Here is a 20,837-nt window from a genome sequence, read left to right on the forward strand (position 1 = left end):
GTCTCCCTTTGTTGCGTAATCTTGCTGCGCCAGCTCTCCATGTAACATGGGCTGTCAGCTCTCTGCGGGGTGCGGGCTGTCAGCTCTCCATGGGGCGCAGGCCAGTTTGCCTTCACAAGAAGGCCCTGGGAAGTGAACCCAGGGCATCCCATATGGTAGATGGGAGCCTAATCAATTGAGCCACATCTGCTTTCCATTTTCCATGTGATTTTATTCCATCTGATGACCAAAGGCTGGACCTGCAATTTATACTATCCTATATATAATTTTATTTTATTCTGGTCATGCTTGTTTTAATTTAACCATTATTAATCTAAAATAAATTTTCTCTGTCAACAATACAATAACCTGATTGTGGAACTAGGAGCTCTAAATCCTGACCTACTTTTAAGTAATGCAACCTTGGGCAAGTCACTTTATCTCTTTGAAGCAATTTTACCTAATGAAAATGTAGGAGTTGAGGGAGGTACCCTGGAATGTCTCTATTGGATAGTGCTAAAACATCAGTTCTGGTCTGCAATATTCACTGACATATCTGCCTACTTCTATCTTGTAAATGGGAGAACAAGAACAGAGCAGGATTGTGGAGATGGATGGTGCATTGTAAATCTCAGTACTGGGAAAATAGTTCAGGGTATGTGCATGCAGGCACACACACTCATTTCAAATTCTACTATTGTCTCAAAATGACTCACTGTTCTGAAATTGTTTCTTGATAACTGAATTAACCAACCACAAGTGTAAGTATCTGGCTTAAGTTCAACTTCAGATTCTCTCCTGAAGACCTTTTTGTAATCGTTCCTTTCATGAAGTTAATTTTGAAGTAAAGCCAAGTTCTCCAAAACGGTACTTGGGGGTGGTGGTAGGTGAAAAGACACTCATTTAAAATGATTGTTAGAGATCCATTTCATTATTTTCCTACATAAACCAGTCATCTAACCCAATAGAGGACAAGAGGGTGCAAAGACCACAGATTTAGGTGTCTTGACGAGGCATTCTATATATCATAATTAACATCTGCACTGCTATTCTTGTCAAGAAAGGGAAACACTGAATATGTTAACACTTGGAAATGCAGTAATTCTTTTCCTCCTGATCTTACTTAATAGTTCTGTTAAAACTATATTTTTTGCCTTTAAAAATGGAAACTCATAATGTATCATAATTCATAGTGGAGGTACTTTCTTGTTAAATATGACTTGAAGAATTAAAAAATAAAGCCAGAGAGCTTAACTAGCCCAAAGGTTTGTAATCCATTTGGACAAGAAACATATAGGAGTTTTCCATACATGTAATTTTATAAGCATAGCATAGAATAAATATGTATATACAAATTAAACTTATATGTGCACTAACTACTAATTATGAAATCAGTTGACCTACTTCAGTCAATTTCATGTTGTTTGTTGCTAGTGTGTTTAATTTCCAAAATCCATATAGCATACTTTCCTATTTGAAAATACAATTTCTTGAAGTAATAAGGACAGTATGCATGTAGTCACCCACAAGTATTCTACTAAATAGAGGAAATGTGGCCTGTGCCTTGTTCTCTAATGATAGAAATGGAGCAGATGGCCTGAAAAAAACATGTGTCAGTGCAAGGTGGTAAATCATAAACAGGGAAAGATTGTCAGCTTACCTCAAATCCAACCTGTTTTCGAGTCCCTAAAGCTCTCTAAGTGCTGTCATTCAAGTTCAACTTAATTGTGTCAGTTTTGATTAATGCATTTAAACACTTAGGCAGTGTTTCTATATGACAGACTGGGCATGGTAGGAATTGTAGCCATTTTCGCAATCAGTACTGATCATCCCAGGCAAAATGATCATAGGCTAATTGACATCTCTCATGAAGATACCAGAGAGAATGGAACAGCCTGATTTCTCTCCATTCATTCGTTTCATAGTGTCAGGGATTTGAATACTGTGACCCAGATTATATCCTCATTAAAAAAAAAAAAATCCCAATTGGGACCATAAGTTAGGATCAATTCCAAATAATAATCACATCATCTGTGTTTCCTTAAATACACAATGTTAATGTAACATTGGTCATTTTTCCAGTGTTATTTATGACTGAAGTTTAATAATAATCAGTGAGGAAGGCCACATCAAAGCTCTGGAATATTGACAGTCCATTCACAATAGACCCAAGGGTGTTTCCTAGGGAAGATACAAAGAATACATAATAAAGATAACATTTTTTGCATTATGAGCTAAAGGGAGAATAAAGTGGCTTAGATAAACACTAAAAATCTCAAATCTCATAGGAGTTCAGAAAACACATGTAGAGGTTGATCAACTAGACATCTAGCAATTAGGATGAGTCCTTTGGAGAAATGTTCCACATGTTTACAAAAACAACATGTTCATCCATAGTGATCATTTTAATTAAATAAATAAAGCAAATGAATGAATTGCATAATGTCATGTGATTGAACCGACCATCTTAGGAAATCAGAAAGCTCTGAGATGGACAGCTAGCCACAACAAACTTCCAAGCAGCATTAGGTACTACAAATAGGAGTGAGGGCTATTAATCAGAAATATAATTTATATTAATGAAAATATGCTATCAGTGACATGTTGACCTTCATCCATGTTCATGCACCTGAATACCAGCTTCCAAAGCCTGATCATTACATAAAGAAAATATAATATACAGCTGTCATTTCCAGGTCACTTTTTAAAGTGAATTAGAGGTGAAAAATCATTAAATATATATATTTTTTTGTTATAACAAAGCAATCTAATGACAGGTAAAACCTTGTGTTTTAGTTTGCTAAAGGCTGCCTAGGCAATATATCAGAAAGGGGTTGGCTTTTACAACGGGGATTTATTATGTTATAAGCTTGAAGTTCTGAGGCCATGAAAGTGTTCAAATCAAAGCATTATTCAGAGATGCTTTTCTCCCCAATCTGCAGCTGTGAGCGATCAGGCACGCGGCAGCATCCGCTCATTTCTGCCCTTCCCGCCGGGCCTGTTGCATTCAGCTTCTGGCTCCTGGGACTGTCTCTCTCTCAGCTTCTGGTTGCTTCTCTCTGTTTCTGTGGCTCCCCCACCATTCCAATTTATAAAGGACTCCAGTAAGAAGATTAAGACCCACCCTGGCTGCGCCTTTCCGGAGTAATCTAATCAAATGGCCCCTAACTGAATCTAATCTAATCAAAGGTTCACAAAAGTTTGGCATCCATAAGAATGGACTAATTTAAGAATATAATTTTCTGGGGCAACGAAAGTCTCAAATGGCCACACCCTGTGTCTGAGGAAAATCTTTGGTACTTTTCCGGGTTCATGATTTTGGCTTTCTTCAGTTTTGTTTCAAAGGATTCAAAAATCCACTGAAACCATTGGTATCGATTTATATTTTGCTTCAGGGGCTCAAACAGGCATGGTCGTGCTAAAAGTGTATATCTTAAGCCCTGCCTAAGGTGTTTGTAGCATATTCAGCTGAGGAGAGAATATATTTTAGTGGCAATGACCAATCAAGAAGCAATGTCTTTGATTTAGTGAAAACCACTAAGAAAGGGAAAGAAATTTTATCCAGTAGCATTGCTTAAAGGGAGAATGCTCAAGCTATGTGTGGTGATCTTCAACCACCTATTTAATGCAGTAACATTTTATCTTCCAGCAAAATTTTTGTCATCTTTTAGCAAAACCATCATCCTCTCATCCTCTACTATAATTAGGATCTCCCTAATATAGTTATATTAGCTAAAATATAATACTTCTGTTAATATGATACCACTTAGATAAATTGATAGATAGCTGGATATAGAAAGGTAGACATATATTTTACCCAAGTGATGTATCTCCAAGTCATTTATCAGTTATAACATGGTTGTAAAATATGTATTTATATTCCATGCTGACAGGGAGAATATTTTGGGGTAGGTCAGCAAGATAAAAAGCACAATTTGTGATTGATTTTGAACCAAAGCCATACCCGTTGTTCTGGACAACAGCTTAACTTTATAAATCTTGCCAAGGTGGATACATCTCAGAACCTTTGGCTGTCATTTAGATTAAAAAATAAAGGTTCACTGTGCAGTTCACTTCAATTAGAGAGAAACAAACTGACATCCCACGCAGTATAGATAATATTTGGTAAGGCCCAACTGTCTAGTGATTTCATTGATGTGGTAGACTGAGGCACAGAAGCAACTCAAGAACTCAGAAAAGGAATCAAGTGTTTAACCATGCTTTGCTGCATGAAATAAAAAATAAAACAACACAAGAACTGTGACTTGTAAGTGTTTTAATAGTTTTTTACTTTCAATGAAGATAAGCCAAGGTTACTTAATTCATTATGATCTATATATTCAAGATTGGTGTATAATGGTAAATATAGTAAACACTGTTACAAGAATTTTAACTAAAATATTAAAAAGACAATGGAATATTTCAATCATTATTACTAGCTTTTCATCAACTCACAAGGATGCTTTATATTTTAAATTATTTTTATTCTGAATTATTATCTTAATAATTGGCTTATGTGTACTGTATAGTCACTAGGCAGTAAATATTTCCAAACTAGTGCCTGTTTAGATTAGTGGTAGATGGTCATGAAGGATTTTGAAATTAAGTTTAGACAACTGAAGCCCTTCAAAGTTTGGATTCCAATTTGAGGCATCTCTCAAAGGGCATTTAATGGCTTTATATCTGGTGGTTTCCAGAAAAACAAAACCAAAACAACTTTCCCATACTTGCTCTTGTCTATTATCATACAAATCATTTTGCTTCTTTACTCTCTAGTTTCCTGCATAGATTCTTCTGAATCTTTCACAGTTCTCTCTAGGTTATGGGACATTTCTCCATTCCCTGGCCCCTTCAAGGGTAGGAGGGCAATATTGCCCTACTTTTTCTTACTCTCCTTACCACTTCTTATTGATTCACTTTACCCAGCCCAGACTTGTGCAAAGAGTCCTTTCATTAAAGTCTCATAAAGTAATCCCTTAAATGTCATCTCTTTCAAACTAGGACACTCACTGATATCCAAGCTATGCCAGCTCACAGAGAGGTATGCTTTCACATTGTGATTTGATGGAGGCCTGAAAGCCTTCTCTATCTCAGAACCTCATTCACCCACCCTATGCCTGAAACATTCTTAAATTTGGACTGAAGCACTCCACAAGACTCACTGGAGTGCTGATAGTCTTCCAAAGGATAGCACTTAACATTTTGATGAGTAATATTGTAACATTAATGAGCTTATCATTGTAGCCAACCACCAATTAGGCCTGAAACAGGCCATTTTAATCAGACATATGGAAAATCATGAAAGTGTATTTAATTGCAAAGGGAAAGCCAATGTAGATAGGAAGCAAATGTGAATAGTCAAGGCTCCTCAAAGACCTTTTTGAAATAGCCCACTGGGAAGGAAAAGGCAACTCCTCCAAAGACAAAATCAAATTTTGCTTTTTAAGAATTTTTCTCCTAGATATAGACCTTAATGGTCATTTGTTTTTCCTATTTTGTTTTTTACCATTTACTGAGAAACCTTATTCTTAGGATAATACTGGTTTTCTTAAAATTCTGAATACAAACCAACTTTGTCTTAAGAGATTTTTAAAATATTTTTGATTAAATGTTGAAGTATATTGATTATTCAACAAAATTTTTGCCTTGAAAAAACAAGTTATTCATGTCTTTTAGTATAAAATTAGTAGTGACAATTAATGGTTTGCCTATGATAAATATGGCAATATTGTCTATTGACTACCTAGGGCTAATGGTCAAACTACCAGAAAGGTTTAATTTTCTTCCATCATTAGAAAATGAAAGTCTATAATTATCAATTGGCAGAATAGATAATCTTGCAGGAAATCTCAACCAGATTTATGTAGATGTTATAAAATTCACATGTAATACTAATTATTTTAAGAGATACATTTGTCAGGCAAACTTGCATTAATGAAGTAATTTCTCTGGATTTGCAAGCTACTCTCAAAGATAAACATATGTTTTAGATTGGAATAGGTAATCTTGTTCATCACTTGGAGAAAGAGGTATTTATTTCTACAATATTCAGTTATACTGGCCATTTTCAGTAACAGGAATAATGACATTTTCAACAGTTTCCTTAGTAGATTCTTTCAAAATATAACAATTTACTTCTCCACATTTTGAATATTTTTCCTTATATACAACTAAGATTAAGCAGTGAATTTGGCCATAATAGTCTATATGTAATCTGTCACTTTTTCACTAAAATTTATGAAAAGTAACCACATCATAATATCATATAGTTGTAAGCCAATATATTTATAGATAATCCAAACTATTTTTAGGATTCCTATCCTTTCCCTAATCAACTTAGTTTTCTAAATATCTTCCTGCACTAAAGGGCTAAATCCTGCATAGTTACATGCATTTCATTGGAACTCTACCACAAAATAATTGCTAATAATTAGTTTAGTGTCTTCAGGCTTTAAAGCTTTGTTTTATTACATGACCTGTGAATCTGGACATCTGAAGACATGTAAAGAGCTCTGTTGGTTAAAGGAATTATGAACTGTCTGGCATGATTAAGTGGTTCAGTGAGACATAAGGAGTAACCTAATTATGTTTTACTTTGGGGCATTCCCAGCTGCTTCAACTCCAAAATGAGGTAGCATGTAAGTGCTTTTGGATGCAGCTATTTTGTCCTTGTTAATACCATTTAGCCACCACCAAGTCATCTTGAAATTTTAAGCTATGACTTCTTAGTGATGTTTCTTATGAACAGCTAAGAAATACCTGATTAGTAACTATTTTCTAAACATAAATTACATGCTCCATAATGTTTCAGATACAGTTTTATATTAGCTCATAGATGTGGGACTTAACACAAAGTTTATTCATTCTTTCAAAATCTATTTTGTAATTCTCTTCTATGTATGAGGCATGGTAACAGAGGTTGAGGATGCAGTTATCGAAAATAAAATTACCTGGACTTTACCTGACTTTTTAGTGCTTATGTTCTAATGTGAGAAATGATTAACAACAGCAACAACAATATATATATATATATATATATATATATATATATATATATACAGGTAATGATGAGTGCTAACAAGACAAACAAAGTTGGGTAAGGGAATAGAGAGTGACTGAGTAGAAGATTTTTTTTTTTAAATGATAGGATATGCCTCTATGAAGAATTTACTTTTGAAGAGATACCTAAATAAAGTGTAGGAATGAGTTCCTCTAAGGCCAGTGTTAAAGATATTTCAAGGACCAATAATCCTTGAGGTAGACTAAGCTTGATGTCTTTAAGCAAAGGGAGTAAAAGGAGGGACAGACCTGAAAACAGAAAAATGGGTGGGGCTCAGCTCTTGCAAGACTCTGGGCCATGGAAAGGAGTATGGCTTTTACTTTGAATGTGACAGAGAAGAAGCAATTGAGTAAGGCCTTCTTTATATGCTTAACTAATGTGTTAGGCTAAATAATGTCCCCACAATATGTCCATGTTCTAGTTTCCAGACCCTGTGAACATATTACCTTACATGGCAAAGGAGGGGGCAGATTGCAGATGTCATTAAGTAAAGGATCTTGAGAAGGGGAAAGCATACTGGATTACCAGATGGGCCCAATATAGTCACACTGGTCCTTATGAGAAGGAAACAGGAGGAGTCAGAGGAGAAAGTGAAGGGATAGCATTATGGAGTGATGTGCTTAGAAGATGGAGGAAGGGGTCAAACTAAGGAGTACAGATGCTTCTAGAAGCTGAGAAAGGTAAGGAAACATTTTCTCCTCAGAGTCTCCAGAAGGAACCAGCCCCATTGGTACCATGACCTTAGGCCAATGAAATTGATTTTGGGCTTCTTACCTCCCCAACTGTAAAATAATAAATTTATCTTCCTTTAAGCCCCTAAGTTTGTGGTAATTTGTTACAACAACAGCAGGAAACTAATACAAGTATGTCACCTTAGTTAGAGATTGGTGAAGAGAAAGTAGACCGAGTGGAAGAAGGGAATCTTCTTAGGAAATGATAATGGCATGGGCTGGTGAGTATTTAGGGAAGTAGGTAGGCTAAAGATAAACTTACTAAGTGATTGGCTGTGTGATTTGACTGAAAGACAAATGCATACATTTTTTAATTGCTGAGTAATAAATGAACACAAATTTAGTGGCTTAGAACAACACACATTTATTACCTCAGTGTCCCTGGGTCAGGAGTACAGTTGGGCTTCATATGGTTCCCTGTGTAGGGTCCCACAAGTCTGAAAACAAGAGGTCAGCTGGATTGGTCTTATCTAGGGGCTCTGGGGAAGAATCCATTTTCATTTGGGTGGATGGCACAATCCAGTTTTGTGTGGTGGTAGGGCTGAGGTCCCTGCTCTCTTGCTTGCTCTTCCCCAGGGTTTGTGCTAAGGTCTTAGAAACCACTTTCAGATCCTTTCCAAGTGGTCCCTTGCATCTTCTAAGCCAGCAATGGCATTTCACTCCTGCTTTGGATCACTAGGACATCCTCTTCAGTTATCAGGTAAAAAAAACATACTGATTTTCAAGGACTCCTGGGATTAGATCAGATCCTCCTGGATAATCTCTCTTTTGAATAACTAAAAATCAACTGATTAGTAACCTTATTTACGTTTGACAAATCTCTTTTGCCATATAACATAACATATCATGGGTGTTATTTATCATATTTATACTCCTAGGGATTAGGGTGGAAAATATTGAGGAGAGGTGGAGAATTTTTTAGATTTCTGCTTACCAAATGTGTCAAGGGTGACTCCTATTAATTTTGGGGGAAAGGAGATTTGAACATCCAGGTGACCAGTGTGCCACATACAAGAATGGTAAATGCAAGGAGTGTAGCAGGTTTGGAGAAAGGAGAAGGAAAAAAGTGCAAGAATTACTTAACTTGGAAATGCCCATTAGACATCAACATGATGCTGATGAGTAGGTAGCCAGGGATACTGACTTGGCCCTCAGAAGAAAGATAAGAGGCTGAACATATAGATTAGGAAACGATCAGCATATATGTGATATGTAAGGTCATCTAATTGTATGGGCTCTTTTAGGGTAAGTGTAGCTAAAGAAGATTAGAAAAATAAAAATTTGAGAACTGAACATTCCAACATTTAGTGGTCTGAAAAAGGCTGCAATGCCAGCAAAGGTGCGCGAAACAAAAACATTACTGATAACGGGGACAAATCATGGGAAAGTGGCAACTTATTTAAATGGGAAGTTATTGGGCTCCCACCCCAAACCTGAATCAGAAGACCTTGGTGGGGCCAAGCAGTTGGTGTGTTAGCAATTTACGTAGTAAATTCTAATACATGCTAAAGTCTGAGATTTTTAAGTTGTTTAGACCACTAGGGATGACAGAATAGAGATAGATAAATCACCAATATCCTTGCAACTCTTAGTGTGGTATTAAGATTGCAGCAGCATCTGAGAGCTTGTTAGAAATGCAGAAACTTAGGACTTATCCCAGTTAAACAACTTCCCCCAGGTGATTGATTCATATGCACATTAATATCTGAGAAGAAGTTTCCATGCTATATGAATTCAGAGTGAAGGTAAGGCCATTTAGGTGTAAACACAAACACACACACACACACGGAGATAATATGCACTATAATTGCTATTTTAATCCATTAAAAAAAATAAAGCATCAGGCATTTAAAAAATATGTAAATTATTAAGTTTTTAAACCCTTAATACATGAAAGTATTTCCTCTAATTGTCTGATGGGATATTCAGGCAATGTCCCAGATTTGCCTAGGACAATTTTGTACAGTCTCTGAAGATCATGAGAAGTCTGTTCTCCAGCCCAAGGCCTAGGAAAGGAGCCAGGCTACAGTGATAACTGCCTCTGGTGAAGCTTAGAGAGCACAGGACAAATGAAAAGCAACTTCATCAGTGTTCTTTTCCCCAATTCTAATTAAATACATCTGAAATTTGTGAAACAGTGGACATTGAGTAAAGACAAATTAATTTTCAATAAGGTGCACTACTAGCCTGATTTCAGAAAAGCAACTGAGTCTGTTTAGGGTAAAGAATACATAAATTGATTCTTCATTTTTAACTTGGATTTCAATCTGAACTTAATCTCTAAAGCATGACTTAATTGATTTAGCATTGTAGATCTACTCTTTAACACTTGTTTCTACATGAAATATTTACCACGATTTTCTGACAAACAATATAAATTGCAAGAAATGGAGAGTAATTTATGAAATATTAGTGTATGAGTGAGTTCTAAAGATGGACGACATCTAATATGATTAAAAGAAAAGGCAAACCATAGAAGAAAGTAAATATGATCTATAATAATATAAATAAAGTATTTCACATCAAGCAATCTGATCAAGATTTTAAAGTTATATTTAAATAATCAATGAGCTTTGTCTTATTAGACTGCTTGCCATACAGTTGACTACAGCATCAGATGGTGAATTAATAAAAATATTAGAAATAATTTTCTTTTCAACAATTGGATTTAGCAGATGAGAAGGAAGGCAGCCTCTATAATCATGTCATATAGAAGAAGGCTAAAGATTTATAAGGAAATTGTCTCCATTCTTTGTGAGTTATAAAGTCTGTTCAAATAACAATATCCTCTCAGGCAGAGAATCTGCTGCTTGGGCTGTCCATGTGTTATTGTATTTGGACTGTCTCCATCTGCAAATGTTGACTTTTCATCTGTGACCAAGGAATAAAATCTGTATGAGGAACGTGTAAAACATTTAATCCTTGTTTACTTGTTAACCAAAGGTTTTGTCAAATCCTGCTGGTATGGATTTTGTTTGTTTGTTTGTTTCTCAAGGTGACTGTTAGTGCATTTACAATGTTTTGCTTAAATCTGGACTTTAAGCTAAACCTCTGATTAAACCATTAGGATATTATGTAGATTTAGAAACCTATATAATTCTCCTAAATATAATTTCACATTCTGAAAACCAAATCTGACCTGTTAGAGTAATTTACCAAGAACAATTGGTTTATAATTTCTTGGTTCTGCCTTGGGTTTCCCATTAGTAAAATGAATATCATACTGAAAACATTTATCAGGTTATATTGGTGGCACCCCACAATAATATTAACTACAGGAATAAAAGAATGCATAGGGGGCATCCATAAAAATCTAGTCTTTTTCTCTCAGCTTACAGATGAGAGACTGAGAACTAGGAATCTAAAATTACCTTCTCAAAGTTCATACCCATTCATTGTTGTACGGGGGTTAGAATCCATTCTCAGTTCTCCTAGTTATGATGACCTTGTGTCTTGAGATTTTTGGGTTGGTTTTGATTTTAGATATTTCAAGCAACAATTCCTTGAACCTAACATGAACCCAATCAAAAAATATTGAATGAATGAATCAATGAGAAAACTTTTCCCATAGGTATGTTAATAATTGACAGGCCCATTTTTTGAGTTTCCACTGTCCACGTAATTATACTATACTTACTCATGTAAGAATCTGAGTTATATTGGCAATAAATTTTCCACCTTCTGATTTTTTTTCTGAATAATAGCAGAGTAATAACTAATATTTTTTCCCATTTGACATTGTTTTAGAAATATTGATTAGGCATAGCATAAAAGTGGTCTGAAGTATAAATAATGTATCTAAGGGTAATATGGGCAATGCTGCTGAACAATTTTCCCTGGTTCTCACACCAGCTCTCATATTTGAAATTAGTTTTTCTTACCCTATTTAGGCTGGAAGCTTATTAACTGATTTGATTTGTAACATGACTATTATAAAGAGGAAACGATGATGGGCTAGTAGATATTGAAGGTGCCTAGCAAGTGAATTTGCCTCTCACGTCTTTTTTTCAGGTTCCTCCTGATATACACAATCATTTAGTTTTGCCTTTCCATTCAAGATAATCCACAAAAATAGGAAATGGTTATGCTTTTACACATTGTCTCAAAAACCAATAGACTATAAATAAACTCAAGAGTGGAAATTAGCTAGTAAAAATAATAAATTTTATTGTATTAGTCTCTTAGAGATACTAAAATTAATTTAAAACTTAATTGGGGAGACTGTTTCCCTAAATTTTATTATAAGAAGAGAAATTAAGGCAAGGGACAAGCATGACAATTAAGACTTTTCTTGGTTTATTAATCATAAGGACAAAGCAAAATTATAGGATAAAATTCCCCATAAAATGGAAATTTCTTTAAAACAAGTAAAGAAATCTCACCTCTACACCTAAATGTCAGGGACAGTGCTTCAGCAAATCCAAACCACTGGAGGCATCTTTCTCTTTAAAGTGTTCAGTGATGCACAGTTTTGTTTTGTTGTTTTGTTTTCATACTGCACTCTCACATTAGCATAAAGTCTTCGGAAAGATAGAAAAATTGGAACTTAGGACCAAATATTCTGCATAAAAATAGTGATACATGTTCTTATCATGGTCTTTATAATATGACAGTCAGATGTGTATTGCATCAAAAAGAGGAATTTTTCTATAAAAAAATTGAATGAGGCAAATAATTGAGTTACCAGGGGATGGGGTAGTGATAGGGAATAGATTGTTAAGGCTAAATTGTACAGAGTTCCTGTTTATATGATGGAATATATTGACAATGGATGGTGGTAACGGTAGCACAATATTGTGAATGTAATTAACAACACTGAAATGTATATCTGAATGTGACTAAAAGGGAAAGTGCTAGCTGTATATGTGGTAATAGAGTAAATTTTTTTTTAATCCATAGAACCACACCACACAGTGAGCCCTAAGTTAAACCATGTACTATATAGTTAATAGTACAATTATAAAAATGTGCTTTCATCAGTTATAACAATATATCCAACCAATTCAAGGTGTTGATAAATAAGGTAATACATGGGAATCATGTGTTTTATGCACGATTGCCTGTAAACCCACAACTTCTCTAATTTCTCTTATTTTACACAACAATAAAAATTCTGAAGGAAATTTGTTCACATAAAAGACCCAAATGTCATAAACTATGAAATCTAACTAGGAAATGATACTTTTTTAAAAATAGCAGTTTCAAGTTTTTTAATTAAAGGGTTTTAAAACAGCTGATCATCAGGCAAGAAGCTGCTTGTTAATTACACCATTGAGTTAGTCAATGAAGTAATAGTTTTGTTATCCAGGTATAATAAAATGAAATCAAGGACTACTCAAGTATCCTTACCACTCAGGTGTAGTTGGAGTTCGATTAACTTGGATTGTTTCACATTTTAAACTGCATCTTTAAAAGTCAACAATTCAGAAAGCTCTCTGACAACTGTTAATTCCTAAATCCTAGGAAAAGAATTTTGTTTGGTTTTGAGTGAGAAGATAAGTCCTGGGAAGATGGGGAGGGAAATATATGGAGACCTGATATAACCTGTGGGGAGCCACCCGCTGTCAAATCTATTTACAGCCTCCAACAACATGGCGAATCTCATAACTACTACACCCCTGCCCCGCCATTTCCTTCTTCTTCTTCCTCCTCGTTTCTTTGTTCTCCCTTTCCTGCCACAACTCTGGTGACCACAGCAAGCACGCATGCGCAAAACGCGAAACTCTGCAGACCCGGCACGAACTTTCAGCCAATCCCCTCCTTGGACGTCTGCCACCAGCAAGACCAGCCTACCACCTATGGACACACTCCCTTCCCTCAGTACAAATTCCCATGTTCTACCCCCAATAAACGAGGCTTGATCAGAACCCTGTCTTGCCTCCATTCTTCTCTCGACTCCTGCCCCTACCCCTGCTTCTTCCCACAGGCCCCTGGGCTCGCCCCCGCAGGTTTCGGACAATAACCATTTAACTGAGGCAATTTTCAAGAAGCTTTATGTAATGTGCTTTTGTTTTTTGCTTTCAAAATTTAAATGCAGAGACAGATGGCCTACACAGTTTTATCAGCACTTGTGTTTTAATACAGTCAAAAACCAAGACCAATAAACAGACTTATGGATGGCAGATTATGAAAGGGAACAAATAATTTGAATTTTTAAAAAATCAATAAATGTTTGTGTTTAAAAAAATCATGACGGGAGATTTTAATTACTTTATTTTTTAAGAGAAAGGAAACAAATATTATAGTGACGGAATTATAGGAAGTATTTATTAGCAGACTAGAATCCTAATCAGGATTCTAAAGAGATATTACATGATGTGACACAATTAGGACATTTATAAAATTTATGAAACAATTGGAGAAACAGGTAAAACCCATACATACATAATTTCAAAACATCTGTTAAGAATCCATTACTTGAGTGAAAGAAGCCAGACAGAAAATGATAAATATTGCATGATTATACCAATATCAAATACCTGGAATAAGCAATTCATACAGATAGAAAGTAGATTACAGGTTGTCCTGGGGAAACAGAGGGAATTGGGAAGTTATTGGTTGATGGTACAGAGCTTCTGCTTATAGTGGTGAAAATATTTTGTTAGTGTATGGTGGTGATTGTAATTTATGAATGTAATTAATGCCACTAATTTGTACACTTGAATGTGGTTAAATGAGAATTTTGAGTTGCACATACGTTACCACAGTAAAAACTTAAAAAAAAAATTCTAACACAGTATCTGATACATGTTAGGTGTTCAATAAATATTTGTTGAAGGAATTAAGGGCTGAAAAATAAGTATAATTGTTTATCAATTTAAAAAATTATGATAGTAACAGTAAAAAATAATTATATATCAAAGGCAAAGAATTAATCTTTTAGTGGATGTAATTTTGAAAGTATTAGCAAAAATGTCCTGAAATTTTTAAATGCAATGTATTTGATGGAAAAGCATAGATTATTTTCAGTCATATTTTGGAAAGTATCAAAGTTCAGTAACATGTTTTTAAAAATTCAGTCAATGGTTCTAAGACATGAGAGCAATGAATCAGAAACTAGTCAGTCGTTAGTTTACTTAGACTGTTAATCTTTAAAGGGCAGGATCTTTTACAGGGACCCAACAGGACAACTGTGTTCCCTTTACGAAGAGATGCTTATTCATAAAATTATTTTTTTAAGTTAATTTTTTTTCTTACCAATTCATTATATAGACTTTATGAAGGAAAACTTGGAAGCACTATCATTTCCCAAAATAAAATTATTGTTTTTGTTTTTTCTTTTGGGAAACTTAGGAAAACTACTGGAAATTATATAGCCCCAAATTTTAAAAATTAATTTTCCCTACTTAATCTTATCTCAAAACAACTTACCTAAGCATAAGGAAAAATATATTTTCCAAAAATGCAGCTCACACTGTCAAGTATATAAACAAACGGGCTACCTAAAAGCAAAACTTCTATAAATTTATATACAGACTTTATCAAAATTCTTCAGATTTGTTTACAGAAATGAATTGCAGGAATTATAAAATTCTCACAGGATGATTAATATTATCTAATGGAAAGAAACTCATTTTTTGCATGTTTTTAAATAATACACAAATTCTAATTATAAATAAAAATTGACAATTATCTGTAAATTGTCAATTATCTGTAAACCTTTCAGGAAATGGTAGAAATGGTATTACTTGGGACAAAGTTTATCTCTAACTTTATAAAAAAACATGCCTCCCTAAATTAGTTAACTCCCTCTGATTCCTTTCCAGTAACACACTTTCCTCTCCACTCAGCTTACTTATTTTATGGCAATTACTTGTTTCCCCAAGAGTTCCATCAGAATACTGTGGACATCTGTCTTGTTCACTATTTGGTGCCTATAAGAGTGCCAGCTCAGTTAAGTATTTGTGGAATAAATCTGTTTCGGAAATACAATATTTATGAAATCAGCATCTTCTATTATATTTACTTAAGGGCTACCTTTAAGCAGAGAATACCTTTAATAGTCTTTCAGAATATTTTCCACTTCATAAAATTTTAATTACCAATTAACATCATTCATAGAGCATCACTATAGCTTGGCAATGTAAGGGGATGAGAAGACTGATAAGCTGTTTCCTTTTCCCATCAATAAATATTCAATCCAGCTGGGAAAAAAAGCAAAAGTAAAAACTTGTGTTTATGAATACATATATTGGGGATTGAAACATGTGCCCTAAAAGGCAGGTTCAGGTTCAACCTGGTCCTGTGGGTGTGAACCCTTTTGTAAATAGGACCTTTGAAGATGTTATAGTTCAGGTGTGCTCAAACCGAATGAGGGTGGGCTTTAATCAATATGAAGTCCTTGTAAATAAAGGATATTGGCATGGAAGGAGAAGCCACGGGGAACAGCTAGAAATTGGAAGTAAATGGAACCCAGAAGAGAAGATAAGGTGTTGCCATGTGCATTGCCATGAGATGGAAAAGCCAAGGAATCCCGAAGATCTCCAGCCAGCCAGAAGATACCAACCCTGGGGAAGAAGCAAGCCTTCTAGTCTCTGAAACTGTAAGAAAATAAATTCCTGTTGTTAAGCCAACCCATTGTATGATATTCATCTTAGCATCTACGAATCCAAAACAGTATATAACGCTCCCAAAAGACAGCAAAAGGTCATGAAGGCCAGATTTGAGGAGGTTCATTTAGGAAGTTTCATATTTATCTACTAGGGAAGAGCTGTGGAAATCCTCAAGATGCATATGGGACATGAGCTGCTATAGTTAATTGAAACTTGCTTCTAGAATGTGGGACTTATGCTGACCCTTAAAAGTGTCAGTGGTTCAATGCAAGCAGGCTAGGCGAAAAGCATCTTTTAAGCCTTTGATTCTCAGCAAGGAACATGGATTTGTTTGAATAAAATGTGTTAGCTTTGTCAGATGAGGACTTGCTGAGTTCATAAAAGCAAATGTGAAAGTGAGAAATTAGTTTGAACTTTTATAGTTTGGCCAGATTGTGGAGGGCAATGAATGACTCATGGAGAAGTTTAAATTAAATATCCTAGGAAGTAATCATTGCTGCTTTACAAGAAAGATTGTTTTAAGCAATGACTATATGTTTAAACACAGTAAAATTGGTTCCTTTTGGGAGTAACCACAGACCTTTCTTTTAGATTTGAAATAAAGGGCAAAATTTGAGTTTGTGTAAAATAGGGCATTTTAGGCATATTTTGTTCACATCTCTGGTTTCCTTTCTGAGGTAACTTGTAGTTTGCCATCAACCATTGCCTGTCTCACAGGTATTTTTCACATGGAAGAAATAATTAGAGCATGGAACTTATCACCTTAGAATATTATTAAGACAAATGGATGTTAATATATAAAAATCCTACAATTATTGGCACCTAAAATGTTAATAGTGCTAACTTAAATTTTAATGAAGGCCTACATTCCAACTGCTTAGTTATTGTTATTATTGGCTAGACAAACCTGAAAACATGTTTTCTACAATTTTATTCTGATGATTCTCTGTTTTTAAAAATACTTTATGCCTCAGACATTCTTGCCTATCCACTTAACCTCATTTGTAAAATCAATTCCTAATTTCTAAACTATCACTTATCATTCGACTTTAATTAAGGGGGAATAAAACACCACCAACACCAAAAAAATTCTTTTTCCTTAAGCATTTGGTTGGGTTTTTTGTTTGTTTGTTTGTTTTTTGGTAAAGGGCTAATTTCCAATTTATACAATCAGGAAAAAAGTTTCTTTCTGAAATACTGGTTAAAAGATATGTTTTTGATTGCTTAGTGTTGAAAAGTATAAAAGAGAAGTATCTATGATGACTCTTTACCCCCTTAATGCTAGGCTCCACATGGTCCAATTTGCCACTTTGTTTCAGTGTAATACATGTAGAAATCTAGAAAATAGATTAGATTTGGAAGGAACAAAATGCTGTCTTTGGATGCAAATAGCTTCTTTGTAGAGTAGGATTTCAAAATGCTTGCATTGGACCAATTGTACCTTTAGTAATATGCTATCATTAAAATAGTCTTTTAAGCTAGTCTTTGAAAAGTCTTCGGCTTTTTTTTACATGTTACAAAATTATTTCCATGTGATTTCATACATAAAAATAGTACCTATATGAAAATCAATATTTTATATAAACATATATAGAGTATTTCTTTTTAATCATATTTTGTTTCAGGTGTTTCTTTTGTACTCTATTTCCTCAGAGCTGTAATATTTACATATGCTTCAATTTAGAATATTAAACTTGTTTTACTTTTTATAATTGCTCATAAATACGAGCTTTTTGCTGAAATTTCCTAGAACATAAATTAGTAATAATATATATGTTATGGAATAAGTTGAGAAGAAATGATACCTTGAAGCTATATCCATTTACCTATATCTGTCTTCATCTATCATCTATCCACCAATCTATCTATCCATATCTAATTATCTGCATATCTATTTATCCGTCCATCCATCAGCTATTTATCTGTGTTTCTGGAATGTAAAGCAAACATTTAAAGAAGAAAGTTTTCATGAAGTTCTCTAATGAGATAATTTCAAATGAAAACTCTAACTGCTGTCTTCTCTTATTTTCTCTGTCTTTTGTCCTTTGCAGATGGGCCCCTGGGCCCCCGAGGATTAGCTGAAGCTACAGAGATGTGCACTCAAGAGTGCTTGGTTCTGGGTCACTCTGATAATTGCTGGATGCCTCCTGGCTTAGGTCCATATCAACACCCTAAATCACCTCTCTCAACTTTTGCGCCGCAGAAAGAATGGGTCAAGAAGGACAAGCTGGTGAATGGGCACACCCTGACCAGAGCCTGGAAAGAAGATAGCAATCGGAACCAGTTCAATGACCGTAAGCAGTATGGCTCCAATGAAGGCCATTTCAACAATGGCAGTCAAATGACAGACATTCCATTGGCAAATCTGAAGTCTTATAAGCAAGCAGGAGGCACTATTGAGAGTCCTAAAGAGCATCAACTCTAAGAAAAGACTATATGGGACCTAATGACTTTAATCTAAATAGACATGCTAATACCCTGTGTGTCAGAGCTTTATGTATTCAATAGATCTCTACAACTATGCCCCTTATAGCAGGGATATGCATAATTTTGTGTTAGCACAATGGTGGAGACAATGTTCTATAAGAGAGAAAATATTTCTACCAACCATGTAGTCTTGTTTACTCTCCAGAGATCTCTCCATTGTGCAAATATCCTATTATTATTATTATTATTATTATTATTATTGCATTTTGTTTTTGACCCTGGACTGCTGCTATGACAATAGAATATGCATTTGGAGAGTAAGAAAGTTCCATGGATTAGAGTGACTGACAAACATAACCAGTTAGAAAATTGTGCTCTTTTTGTCAATGATTTGTGCTGGGACCGCTATACTTGACATTATATTTCAAACACAACTTAAAAAGATAAACATTAAACCTATCGTGCTGTTAACAACGTTAGTGGACACTTGTAAGTCAATCAGTGTTAAAGTATTTGTAAATAGAAGCAAGTTATTATTAACAACTTTTGTGTACCTATAATGTTCACCTAAAAATGTTGTAGCATAACTCTGTGTTTTATGGTTGCTTCTTTTCTATTTTTTTTTCATTTGCCTCTATGTCATTATTTTTGTTGTTTCTTTCAGTGACGGTATTTCTGCATTAGTCGTCTGTCTGACACACATTGTTCAAAGGATCTCAAACACTTGTGTTTAAAAAAGGTTCTGGAATCTTGCTTCTTGTATGGTAGCTTATGTTGCTGGAATTCTGTAAAATATAAAGATGAAAGATAAAAATGAAAACTTTAAGTGAAAAAACTGGACTTCTGCCAAAGCTTGAAATTCAGAACCTATTTTTTGACATCCTTTTTTTCAAAGTAGGAAAAAGCAAAATCACTTAATTAGTAGCATTAAGTGAGAGAGTAATGGGAAATGTTATCCTTCAAAAGTGATATAATACCCTGTACTTGTCACTCATGCAAATCTAATGTATTAAAATTAGCATATATTGAAGAAAAACCACTATTCAAAAATAGTTTCAATTGGGCAAATGTGTGTGTACAACTTTGTTGAAATGACAGAGTTTGTGTTGATCCTCATATACGATAATGTTGTTGTAACACAAGTGTTATTAGATCATAGCCACAAAATATTTAATGTGTTGTGCCTTCATGATGTAACAGAACATTTTTCAGGTAGGCTAGTTGGGGGAAATAAAGGGATAAATCTCTAATTATTGCTGTTTAACTGTTTGTTATCATAGTTGGTCAATGCCTGGCAGGTACCAGCATCTTGTCACTTAAGTCAAACCAACAGAGTGACAACTAATGTTAATAAGATCTCAGTTGCACGTGCAAACAAGTCCAATTTCGAACATTCTTAGGAGGTTTTTGTTAAGGCATGACAGATGATGTAAACAAATAAATAGCATGCAACAAAATGTCTTTATTGAAAGAAGTGAAAGTTATCTTAATGCCACGGTTCAACATCAGTTTAAACGTAAAAAAATAAAAAAATAAAAAAAGGTTTGCTAATCTGATAGTTAATTTGTTCTTACCAAATATAAAATCACTTTGTATATAGCAGTTCACTTTTTTCCCACAATATAGTGGAAAATAATGGGTAGGGGTGCATTGCTTATTGCAGTACATTTTTGTCGGTTTGTGAGGGGTGTTTGATGACTTTGACAGAACAAATATCTAAACAATTATCCTTGTTACTGCTTTGCCAGTTCTACGTTATTTACAATTATTCAGCTCTTGCAATAAATGTTCTGAATTCCTGATTGTAGTGTGTTAATTTTTGGTCAGCATCCAAAGTGATTCATTCTACCCTGATTGTTAGATAAATACATGTTGATAAAATTTAACTTTTAATTACAAATCAAGGAGAATTTGTTAGGGGAGTAAATAACTCTACTGAGAAAATATGGTGCCAAGATAGAGTTGAACTCCCCTAATGGTCTATGAAATTATTTTCTAGGGAAATTTATGAACAAAGTAGCTTTACATTCTTGTTTAAGACATAAGTCCTGCAAGTGCCATCAAAGTGAAATCCCAAGTCAGACACTG

At 34.6% G+C, this 20,837-nt stretch overlaps 1 protein-coding gene across 4 annotated transcripts in view; it reads left to right on the forward strand.

Annotated features, from left to right (window-relative positions):
- The window catches only part of LOC101424034 (protocadherin-9), a 947,185-nt gene extending 926,634 nt beyond the window's left edge, over positions 1 to 20,551 (forward strand). For all 4 annotated transcript variants that reach the window (XM_058276596.1, XM_058276593.1, XM_058276595.1 and 1 more), the window contains one exon: positions 18,374 to 20,551. In XM_058276596.1, the coding sequence (XP_058132579.1) occupies positions 18,374 to 18,747 (374 nt within the window). In that variant the 3' untranslated portion in view covers positions 18,748 to 20,551. The remainder of the gene's footprint in view (positions 1 to 18,373) is intronic.
- The last annotated feature ends 286 nt before the right edge of the window (positions 20,552 to 20,837 follow it).

The sequence above is a fragment of the Dasypus novemcinctus genome, chromosome 15, assembly GCF_030445035.2.
Source record: "Dasypus novemcinctus isolate mDasNov1 chromosome 15, mDasNov1.1.hap2, whole genome shotgun sequence".
NCBI lineage: Eukaryota > Metazoa > Chordata > Mammalia > Cingulata > Dasypodidae > Dasypus > Dasypus novemcinctus.